Raw genomic sequence first — 12,527 nt, 5'->3', positions numbered from 1 at the left:
ACATTTAAAGAAACAGTCTCATGGATAACATCACGAGAAGACAATGAATGACTATCTATGACTTCCACATGTACGGGTTTGTTTTTCTTGACTAACTATATTTCTTGTTTTTTGACAAAGTCTTCGTCTATGAATCAAGCTGAGGCTCCTGAATCTAATAATGCAAAGACTTTATGATTTTTGGGTCCTAAAAATACATCTATTATAAAATAAGGTGAAGTATCTCAGGAGAGAATAGGACCTTGACTAGGTGTTACACATGGTTCCAACCACACTGTCCCTGTTGTAGCTGGAAGAACTCGTTTTCTGACACATTGTCTTCTTTTGCAATCATACTTCTCATTTTGTGATTACGTTGCTTCCTTGGACAATGTTGAGCAGTGTGTTTAGCTTCTCCACAATATAGACATAAGTCCTCTTGACGTCATCGAGTCTTTTCCTGCTCTGTGAGGGGTTTAAAATATACCATATCAATTTGCATTGGCTCTGGCCTTGATGGAAAGGTTTCCAAAAAATTAGAAGGTGTTTCCATGACTTGACTTATTCTTCTCCAGCCATAGCTTTGTTCTTGATGTCTTTCAAATAAACGATTATCACATGCAATAGCTTGAGCAATGAATTATTCTAAAGAATTTATTTTTGGCATTATCAATAACAAATCTTTGACATTATTCTTTAATCTATAGCGAAATTGATTGATAAGGGCTTTATCATTCGAGTCCACATCACAAGCAAGACTTTGGAATTCAGCGGCATATGTGGTGGCTGAATGTGATCCTTGTTGTAGTGATACAAGCTTGGTCTCTACTACCTTTTTTTGATCACTTTCTCCAAATATAGCCATAAATACTTTCAAAAATGAGTTCAAATCATAAAGTAGTCATGAATCTTTTTCCATCAAAGGTGCAAATCAAGAGAGAGCACTTCCAGATAGAAGTGCGTCTATGAATCCAACTTGAATAAATCCATCAGGGTATTGGAATGGATGCAACCTTAAGTAGAGTTTAACTTATTGCAAAAACCCTCGAAATCTTGATCTTGTTCCGTCAACCTTTTTAGGCATACTAATCCTTGCCTCTCTCGAGCTTATAGAAGCAAAATTCTTGAAATTTGGTTACGAGGCTAATCGACTTGTTTCCTTCAACTGTACAACTTCTTGGCATAGACTCTTAACTTCTTCCATAATAGTAGGAATAGTGCTTCCATGGTTGGTGTTGGTGATGCGTGAAATTTCAGTCCTAAGAGTATTAACAAGCTCATGAAGATCTGCAATAGTTGCAAATCTATTTTCACTTCCACCAAGTGTAGCATCCATGATTTTTTTTTCCATAGACAACTCAAACGAATTCAAAAGTTAAATAAGAGGAGGATAATCTACAACCTCTAAAAATAAATTCCACAAAGAAGGATAATCCACTTTCTTTAAAGAAAAGTTCAATGTTAGAAAACAAGATTTTTTGTTTAAAAGTGGGTAGTCTACAACCTTCAAAATATAATAATAGAAGTGGAGTAATCCACTCACTTCTAGAATAAGACAGAAATAATATGTTAGCACTCTTGTCAAACTATCAAGGATATGAACTCCAAAGAAAGATAATCTCAATACACTCTTGTGTCACTCGAAAATACTTAGAAATCACTCTAAGGTGATAATATATTGAATTAGAATGGCTATTGCCAAAGACTAGAAAACATGATGATTCTTGAAACTAGACTGGAAATAAGAAAAGAATTGACAAGAGTGAAGCCTTCTTCACTCTTGTCTCTACATATACTATCTAATTAGGGGCTACGTGGCGACGTTCTATAGGACCTCCAATATGTGTTGACTTTATAGGAGACTTGCCTTAACTTACAAGGTAAGTTTTTCTACGTGTGGGCTACATTGTTAGCTTGGTCTTCAAGCAAACAACATGTGTGGCACATGGCCAACTTGTTGACTACGTTTCTAATCTAAAAAGTCAATTAAAGACACCTATGAAGTCAAAGCACTGTCTATGAAGCTTCTAGAAAGCTTCCATACAAAATACTATAGAATTAACTTACTTTTATCTACTTTTACTTACTTCTACTTATACATATATGTAATTACTAGCTTATATGAGTATGTCTGTGACACTAGTGCATGTCAATGAGTATTTCATAGAACTTACTTGCTTATATGTATAGGATATTTTTAATAACACCACAATTTTTATTATTGCCATTACAACTTATTCTTATTAAAATTTCAATTATTTTTTTAAAAATAAAAATATTTTTTTATATAATTTGAAAAAACAAATATATATTAAAAATATTAATAATTTTTTTGATTGGAATAAAAAACTAAAGAAACATGTCAACTGAGTAGCAAGTAGTAGCGTTAGTAGAAAAAACTATAATGACATAAGTAATACATTATATATATATATATATATATATATATCAAATATAAAATTTAGTTTATTTTTTATTTACTATTTGGTTAAATTTGAATCCATTGATTTTATTAATCATACATCATACTTGTAGTATATATTGTCAACATGTTCTTTTATATAAATAAGTGTAGAAATAACTAAATTACTAGTAATTTAGATTTTATTGATCATACATCATACTTGTAGTATATATTGTCAACATCTTCTTTTATATAAATAAGTGTAGAAATAACTAAATTACTAGTAATTTAGATTTTAAACATACTCTCTTTCTCTTTTATAATATATATATATATATATATATATATATATATATATATATATATATATATATATATATATATATATATATATATTATTATGAAAAATCTATGTCATTTGGTACCAAAAAAAATTCATAAAAGCTTCTTAGAGTGGTTGCTTCCAAACTATGGGATTTTAGAAAGTCCAACATTCTCCTCCATTCCATGCATTTTCTTCTTCAATGAGAAGATTTTTTTTTTTTTTTTTTTTTTTTCTCTTTAGCTTATACCTAAGTTGTTTTATGTAATAGATTGGTTCTTGCTTCTATTATTCTAATATTTTTTTTTTTTTTCTCTTTAGCTTATACCTAAGTTATTTTATGTAATAGATTGGTTCTTGCTTCTATTATTCTACTATTTTTTTTTGAAAAACTTTAATATTTCACATTCATCAAATATTTTTAGAAAGAAAATAAGAATTTATTAAATATTTTTAATAATTTATTTTTAAAACTCTCTTAAAAATTTAAATAAAGAATTATGGTAAAACTTTAAATATATTATGTGAAAATAGTAATTTACTTTATATCCAAAAGGCTATTATATAAATATTGTACAACTTGGATACTTGACTTACAAACTTTATAGTCTTTAGAAAGTTTCTATAAAGATTTTTTTTACTTTTATTAACTAGCATATATAGAAGCAAAATTAAAACCATTCTCAATCTTATCATTTTTTTTTTTTATTTTATTTTGGAATTATTATAACTTTTATATTAATAATTTGGATGACAATTAAGTTTATTATTATTATTTTTTGGAATTTCATGAAATGGCTCTACAATCATGTTTCATATGTTTGTCTTTTTAAACTTTATTTTAATTTCAATTAGCTTTCTATCCATGTCTTATAGTTTTTTATACATTCTTATAATTCCAACTTTGTCTAATTTTTTTAATAATTTATTTCCTAATGTATCCAATGTAAATTCCACATCTTATTTTAATATCTTTTCTTTATTGTTAGTCCATATTTACAATTATTTTTCTTTCAACATGCCATGAAGATATACATAAGAAAAAAGAAACAACATATATCTAAGAACATATTCTTTTTTTCAAATTTGAAGTTGTCAAAACTTATTCTTAATATATTCCAAATCTTGTGGTCACTGTTTATTTCATTTCTATTAAACTTTCTTCTCCTTTTCAACTTTGTAGAGCTTATTTTAAATATTTCAACTTCTTTTTTTTTTTCTCTTCAAAATGCACCTATAACTTTTAAACTTAGTGGTAGACTATTACAAGCTTTTACAATTTTTTATCAACTTCAACAAGTTCATTTGACAACTTATCTTGGTATCTATAAGAATAAGTAATAAAAAAAAAATTAAAAGTCGTTTCTTCATCAAGTTCTTTAATATTTACATTACATATTTATATGTCAAAATGCTCTATAGCATTTTAATATTAAATTTTCATAATTAATATGCTCCCATTGCTAGAAATTAAATCATCTATAGCCTAAACATTTTCAATTTGACTTTGAGTTTTTACATTATCAAAGACTAGGATGATTTTTATTTTATTTTTATAAAGAATAATTTTAACATTTTTTAAGCTTCCTTCAAATCCTTTAATATATATGGCATGAGATTTTATAACAATCACTACTACTTTTAACATAATTAACAAAATATGAGGCATCATATATGTGCTTCATATTATGAGATATAACCTTTCTAATTGTGGTGTTGCTTATTCTACCCATTCCAATAAGATACAATTCCTTCACATTACTTTTATATTGTTAAAATATTTGTAATAAATATTTTCTTCTAAAAAATATTTTTTCTTTAATTATACTAATTAATAATTCGAAATAAAATCATAAAAAAATAAAAAATAAAAAATAAAAATAAATTTTATAATTCATATATTACATTCCAATCTAGTTTTATAAATTTTTATTAATATTGAGTCATGTAACCATTACCATAACATGTAAATATATGTATAAAAATAAAATAAAATAAAATAAAATAAAATAAATCAATTATTTTTATCAAATTTTATTTTATTATTTAATACAAATTTAATAAATAGAAACTTATTATGTATTTGTTCTAATTTTTTATTTTAATTTTAAAAATTTCTTAATGCACAAAAATACTATCTTTTTTCTATAATAAGTTCAAGTAAAAACTTATTCTTTGCATTAATCAATCTTTCACAAATATTTGCAAAGTTTGGCTATTGCATAGAATTCAAGTTCCAATTTTCTTGAATTATTTCAATTAATTCATGATAATTTGAAGGCAAGCATGGTTTACTAGCTTTTTCTATTCTTTCTAATATTTCTTTTGTCTTCTAAAAATCATAAAATACATCTATTTAGGAAGAATCTTAAAACATACCATTGCAAATGAATAAACATTTGCTTCAAATAGATATATTGTCATTCTTTGAATTTGATTCTTCAATACCTTAGGAACCATGTATCTTGCAATAAAATAAACATTATTATTTTATGTAGCTTTTGATTCGCTTCCAACTTCAATCTTAGATATTCTAAAATTAATAACTTTCACAACTATATTTTCAACAATCATATTCATAATATTTTCTTCAATAATATTGAACAAGATGTTGCCAAGTATTAGATCATACCTTTTGCAATTTGAGACATGGCATTGAAATTAATTAATTATTATAAATCAAAGGTTATTAAATATATACTATAGAATAAAGTTGGTTCTGTAAATTTTAATTGCTTATTACAAGGTTATTTGTTCTTGGAGGATTAATTGACTATGTAAACACTAAACTTAATATCAAACTTTGTAATAAGTATATAAATAAAATAAAATTAAATAATTTAAAAATAAAATTACTAAAAATATATATAATAATATTATTTAAATCTAAGTTATAATAATATTTATTTTTAAATAATAAATTATTTATCTTTTTTTAAAAATAATTTATAATATATATTTTTTAATTATAAAAATAAAATATCTCTCTATATATATAAATTAGTTGTTTGATAAATAAAAAATATTGTTATATCTAATTACTAAGAAAAAAAATAGAATCATATAATAAACTACATTAATAAATAAAAAATTTAAAAAATAGATACTAAATGAATAGAGTAATTTATTTGAAAAATAATACTAGAATTCTATAAAATTAAATTTATAAAAAAACATACATCTTTTGAATTATATCATAGATGTCAACTTAATGTTTATTAGATTTAATTTTTAAAAAGTGCATGTATTTATAAATATGTAATAATAAATTAAAAATTACTTTGCTACATGATTTTAGATAATAATAGATAATATTGAACTAATAAAATTTATAATATTTAAATTATTGAAAAAACCACAATTAATTTAAAAATTACTTATTTAAAAATAAAATTCTGTATTTTTTTAAAATAATTAAAGAATTCTAATACATAGCATTAATTTTAATACAAGGTTAAATTTATAGTTAAAATCAGCCAACATTGAACTTTTTGCTTAAAAAATTAAAAATACATATTTTTAATGTTCTTCTTTTAAAGTTTTTTAAAGGTAATAATAAAATTAAATTGGAATAAGAGCACAATTATTTTATATAAAATGTAAAAATTATATATATAAAACTCCAAAAAAATCCAAAAAAACATCAAAATATTAATTTTATTAAAAATAATAAAGTATCAATAACAACACTAATCTATAAAAAAATAAAGTGATGTTTTTTAAGTTAAAAATATTAATAAAATAAAGTTATAGACAAGCAATAAAAAGAACAATATTGGAACAGTTAAAGAAGAAAAAAATAAACAATATGAATATAATACATCAAAATCAAAATCATATTAAAAGAAAATTGAAATCAAATAAAACTTATTTTACAACACCCTAATATCAATGCAAAGATAAAAAATAAATAAAAAAAAAAAAAACTAAAGAACAGTGAATAGATTAATTTAACTTTAAGAAAATACAATTGAAGGCATAGTTTAGCTAGGAATACAAGCATAACCAAGATCATAAACATACATGATTGCTAACATTTGTACATAATGTGTGTCATAGACCATCTTGTTGCTATTATTATTCTAAGAATTCTGCAAAGGGCTTTTGATATACTTTAACGTTTACTACTAAGAATTCTAAAAAAAATGATTCTAAACTTATATAATTATAAAAAAATCTTACTAAAAAAATGTGTCATAATAAGTGTTGTTGGAAATAAGAAATTTTTTTTATTTTATTCTGGCTTCTAATATTGTTAAAGATTAACATCACAAACCACATAAATATCATACACATGAACATGCACTCCTTTGGTATATCTATTAATTCTAAAATAAGTGAAAGGAGATAACATTCTTGTCATTAGAAGGGATCAGGCCATTCTGATCATGGAATTAGGCTCCTCTGTAGATTAACGGTACTCTCGCTGACTAGTTTCACTGCTTTGAAACCATCAAGTTTCAGGCAAGTTACATGCATTCACCATCCTGAAACTTGACGGTTTCAAAGCAAACATGCATGGATGGTACATTAAAACGAGAGAGAGAGCGGGAGAGGAATGTAACTGCTTGTTACCATCACCGTGGTTGCCAGCCCATGGTGACTACCCCTCACATTGTATACCAATTACTACGAGAAAAAAACAACTAGGTGTCCCTGCTATAGAGACTGAGATACGCATCCGTAAAGTTGCAATCTTGCGACGCATTATAATGTGGAACTGATGTTATACATACACCTGCGTCGCAAGCCATTGCTTCTGCTTCCTCCTTGGAGACTTGAGTCTGGTCTCATTGTGCATATAGTGACAGGATCGTTTTGGAAGTCTATCCAATGAGACTGAGCTGGGTTAGCATGGCGTGACATACTCTTGCACATTCTGAGGCAAACTCAGCTCACTCAAGAATGCACCGACAAGAAGCAGCAAAATTGAAACCCGAACCCTGGTATTCGTGGCACTCGGAAGGGAAGACGAGCTCAATGGACGATCTCCACAACCCTGCCGTAATTTAGTAGCCTGAAAATCATGTTTAACAAAGACAATGTCTGCAGCGGCTTGCAACCAGTATTTCTTACAAATCAACTGTAGGAATCATCCCTTCGTGCTTTTTGTGAATGGGGTAGAGCTTTCGCAACTCAGTAGAGAACTTGAACCGGGAGTACAAGCCAAGCCAATTCCTTTGGAAGGTAGTGCGGTGCTGCATGAGCATATGATTTGAAAGCATCGGGTAGCTACATTGCATATTAGTTGCAGAAACACTTCTACTCTTCGCACCACGCCGAAAGATTGCTGGGTCATCCTATGAGTTTGGTAATTATCGAATTGAAAATATTGATTGTATTACATTGTTTGTGTACAAATTGTTGCTGGCTCCCTAGCATTCTCAATTGCAGACCAACCTTAAAAACTCTTGCCATCAAGAATGGTGAGCTTTACAAGAATTCAATAACCGCCAATGCTTAACCCAGAAACAGCCGAGTTCGATGGATCTCCAGGGTTTCTGTTGACGGAGCACTCATGCATGCTGTCGTGCTTGTGCACTTCCTGCAAGCGTTTTGATTCAGCGACATCTGAACTGAATTTCTGAACTGAAACATCTGGGTAAATGTGGTATATAATCAGTATACAGTAGCAATATAAAAGTAACACCCATTATGTCACTATCTGTGACGGAGCTGTTGCCTCTCAAGGTTCGACTCCAAAAGTTTGGATCGCATAACCACGTCGATGTTCCTGGGCCACTTCATATGCCCTTTCATCCCTCGAATAATGTGTGTATTGCTTGCTTTATCAGGCGACTGCAACTGTTGTGGCTTTTGATGAGGAGAAGAATCAGACATGAGATGATTCACGTGCTCATTCAGGAGACGCTTGGACGAGTGATGCTGGTCGAGAGCGTCGTCATCTCGCCGCAATGCAAAGCAATTAGCTTGGACATCATCGAAGGCCCCTTCTCCCCAAACCACTTCTACGTGGTGTCCATTGGGCCTGCTCAGTGCCTCTATATCCTGTCCACAGAAACGCCGAAGAGTTAAGAGTTCGTGCGGTTATCGATCCTAATGCCGGTCGTTACAAAATTCGCACAACGCACACGTACTGATTTCAGAGTTAAGGTGTGAGGAGAAGAAAGACAAGATCAGGTACCTCAACGGTAAGCGAGTACTCGTCGACGCTGTCTTGAGGATCTGGAGCGTGAACAATGCCATCGTTGCCAAGTCGAAGGTCATCCTCATAGTAACCGTTCCAGGGGAACTCCTCACAAGCAACCTCGTGTGTATCTTCTTTCTCAGAGTCATGAGACTCGCTTACAAAGTCAGACTCCCCTTCGTTTGTGCCCTCGGCATGCCATTTGTGCGAGTTCCGCCTGCGAACATGAACATTTGCGGATGAGAAGATTCTCGCATCATAGTTCGCTTCAACCATGTCGCCCTCGCTGTCCTCCCACCTGTTGGCGGTATCCTGCGAGTCTAGGAGATTTCCTCTGTATCTATCTTCCAATGCTTCATCACTAGTCAATTGATCCTCAGCGCTCAGATTCACCGTGTACACATCATTGTCGGATGAGGGTTCCTGGTTGAGTGCGATTGAGGGAAAAGATGCGATTAGTCTACTCGGATGCATAGCAGTGATGACATTGCGTAAGACCTGAGCTTCCTTCAAGGCAGGGTTTCGACCATTTCCCTTTTGACATCTCAAGAAAGCTTCCAGCTCTCCCCGCATGAAGTCTAGAGCTGCGCCTTTTTCCTCAAGCGCCACTTTGGCTTCGATGAGCTTCATCTGTACACGTTCTTCCCGCCAGACCTCGGCTAATTGCAGCATGCGTCGCTCTTCCTCAAGCTCGTCCCGAACTCTCTCAGACTGCCGTATGAATTCTTCCTTTTCAAGTTTGCCTTGCCCAATTTCGCGAGCCAACTCATCGCAGACATCTTCCATTAGCTGCCTTGTTCTGCGTTCGTTCTCAAGCTGTTCAAGCGCTTTACCAGCAGCCATCTTGACCTCCACCAGTTCTTTTGTCATCCTCAGATTCGAAATTTCAAGCCTGTGTCTCACCTTTCGCTCGTCCTCCAACTCATCCTTCACAGCTTGCACACCAATGGCTATCTTCTCTTGCATCTTTTCCTGCTCCTTGACTTTCCAGCTTGCTTTCACATCTATCATCTTCTTCATGATGCTTTCTACCTCCCTCCGAGCCGCTTTCTGCGTCTTCTCCAGATCATGTACCCGAGCACGAGCTTGCTCTAATTCTGCCCGTAGCGTACTTGTCAAACTTAAGCTAGAGTTGTGCTGCTCTTCTAGAATGCGTATGCGGCTCAAGACTTTCAGGAGCTCACTTGAGGTAGTCGTCGAATCATCCACAGCCTTTCTGTTACATTTCCTATGACTGGAGCAGTTCGAGTAAGCCGGAGAAAACTGGTGACTCTGACCTTCGATCTGAAGTGATAAATGAGGAAAACATAAGTTTAACAAGCCACAATGCTGTAAAGAGGTACTGACGGTCATTCATATTAAGTCACCAGCCATGTGGTCGAGCCAAAAGACATTACTAAACGACATAGCATCTACGATTCAAGATTCAGCAAATAAAAAAGTGGTCACCATGCCCCAAGCAAAGAAAAAGACATTGACCCACCTGTATGGGTGCATATGTCACATGATAATCAGGTTTCTCACCCTTCTCGGAGTGATGAACATGCATACTCATGGCAGCCAAATGCTTCCCGAAATCCTCACCGCGTTTATCATTCTCTGCCCCTGTCTGTTCCCATCCAACCAAATTCAACCACATAGTTTTACTCCATATTCCGGCTAGCCATACTGAAGAAATACAGCTACCAGGAGTCTACATACGAATCCATATACAGTGATCTACAAGTCTGAAGAATAAGGGCAGACTAACCTTCACGTATTGCTGGTAGGCAAACTTGCAACTGCGAGGAGAGAAGTAAGAATCTGCCTGCGAACGAGGACTTGAATTGTCGGAGATCCCTTTCAGCCAATGCTGGCTGCAGAGACAGGCAGGAAGAGGATGATCTTGGAGCTCCCACAAGGAGGCCGCGAGTTTTCGAGCTGAAACAGGGGTTGCTCTCCGAATTGCAGCTCGCGCTGTACCCGCAGCTGCAATGCCATCGTAAAGCTGGTTGTCAAACACCTTCCAACTAGGCACGGGCGTGGTGGGGCTAGCTCTGCGTCCTACGAGTATGCCTCTCTTCACTCGCAGGCCTTGGGGATGCCACCCAGGTTCGAACATTTTCTTGTTGGCTCGGTGCATCCAGACCGCCCACCTCCTTCTCTGTACCCGCTCCAGCTTGTCTCAATGAATGTGATCCTAAAACTTTCTTCTCCAAGCAACATGAGACAATCCCATATACGAGATCCTTGCTGCAATCTGCAGAGTTTCTACTCACATCTTAAGCTCAGTACCCTCCACCCCAGAAGTGGAAATTCAAATGCAGCTTCCGCAAAGATTCAAGCAGCATTCACACGTGAAACAATATTTCGTTTTCACGCCGCGGAATTACAGAGATTCCCGCCCGCAGCCGCATTCTCAAAAAGGACGTCCACGTTCTGAGAGTGATCCAGTTCTAGGAGGTCTGTTAGAAATTTAAGGCACTTTGCTAATTCCATACCTAGGCGAAATTTTGTCCTACCTCCCACTGGTTGACCAAATAAGCTCGCAGTTTCAAACAAGAATATCGGTTATGATTTTTTAAATCCTGACGGACCTCGCACGCATCCTGCAAGTACTGCCAGTGGCGATGGCACTGGGTGTGAGTCCACCAAACTCATCAAGGCCCCCGTCTTTCACGCGAATCCTATACACAAGTACTTGAGCTCCATCGTGGTACCCAGCACCAGATGGTAGAAAGTGGAGCTCCACCTCGTCTATCAACTTCTATTGAACCCTGTCGAAATTTCGTAGACAGAATGCAAAGCTGCTCCCCGGAGCTTAGAATGAGATACAGCTTGTGATCTACTCAATCTTGCAACGTACAATCAAGGTGCTGTTAGACGCAGGTGAACTACAAAAGAGACATAAACTCATACGAGACATTAACCATTCCTTCAGACACAGAATACGACGGGTAGCATCGACGACAGAATCAAACAATTCCTCCTCAACAATTGCCCGATCCGCAAAGCGGCTCAGACCGTCTTCACATCGAATGCATCCCCACCCTTATCGAGAAAATTTCCACCCTCAATCTCCCGCAGCACTCTCAACACCACACACCCAACAAAAATCTCAGTACAATCTCAACCTAGCCAAAACCAACACTACACCTCAAAGCAGCCTCACTAAACCCCGAGGCACGTCTCAACAAACACGATCACGCCCATACCCTCGCGACAACCTCAATTTGCCCCGAACAGATTACCCACATCCCCCCTTCGCTACTAATTCACTTTTGCAGATTACAAATTGCATCTCGTGAATCGACCGTCTCGACAATGCTTTGGCCCTTTCTACAACCAAACCTTGAGCACAACAACCACATTACACAAACTAGCCCATCTTCCAGCAGCAAATGGATTGACAGAAGGAACGAGCGAAGCCAGGAGAGTGAACCTAATCCCCCGATGGACCCAAGATGGAGCCAGTGAAGTCCAACACAGAAATAACGCCGCTTGTGTCTGCGCTCCTTGTGGTCCCATCTGGGCACCCAGCTGGCTCCCTGCAATTCGCGAAGCCTCCATGCTTTCATTCCGACGCCTACAAGAGTGCAGTCGTCATCGCCAGAATACGGTGCGAAATGAACTTTATTCATCCATACATTAATTGAAAATTATGGGATATACCCTGGAAATTGGATGTCGGCTAC

The 12,527-nt window shown here is 34.0% G+C and overlaps 1 protein-coding gene across 1 annotated transcript; it reads right to left on the bottom strand.

The window, feature by feature from the left end:
• Positions 1 to 8,020: 8,020 nt before the first annotated feature.
• LOC112292755 (uncharacterized) lies at positions 8,021 to 12,282 on the bottom strand. The gene is made up of 4 exons (XM_024541558.3): positions 10,604 to 12,282; positions 10,337 to 10,462; positions 8,851 to 10,137; positions 8,021 to 8,714 (listed from the first exon to the last, which is right to left on the bottom strand). The coding sequence occupies exons 1-4, from the start codon at positions 10,973 to 10,975 to the stop codon at positions 8,367 to 8,369; spliced, it is 2,133 nt and encodes a 710-aa protein (XP_024397326.1). The 5' UTR covers positions 10,976 to 12,282; the 3' UTR covers positions 8,021 to 8,366.
• Between the last annotated feature and the right edge of the window lie 245 nt (positions 12,283 to 12,527).

The sequence above is a fragment of the Physcomitrium patens genome, chromosome 15 (assembly GCF_059467195.1).
Source record: "Physcomitrium patens ecotype Gransden chromosome 15, ASM5946719v1, whole genome shotgun sequence".
NCBI lineage: Eukaryota > Viridiplantae > Streptophyta > Bryopsida > Funariales > Funariaceae > Physcomitrium > Physcomitrium patens.
Note: the sequence above shows the minus strand (reverse complement) of the source record. Positions and strands in the feature narration are given on the sequence as shown.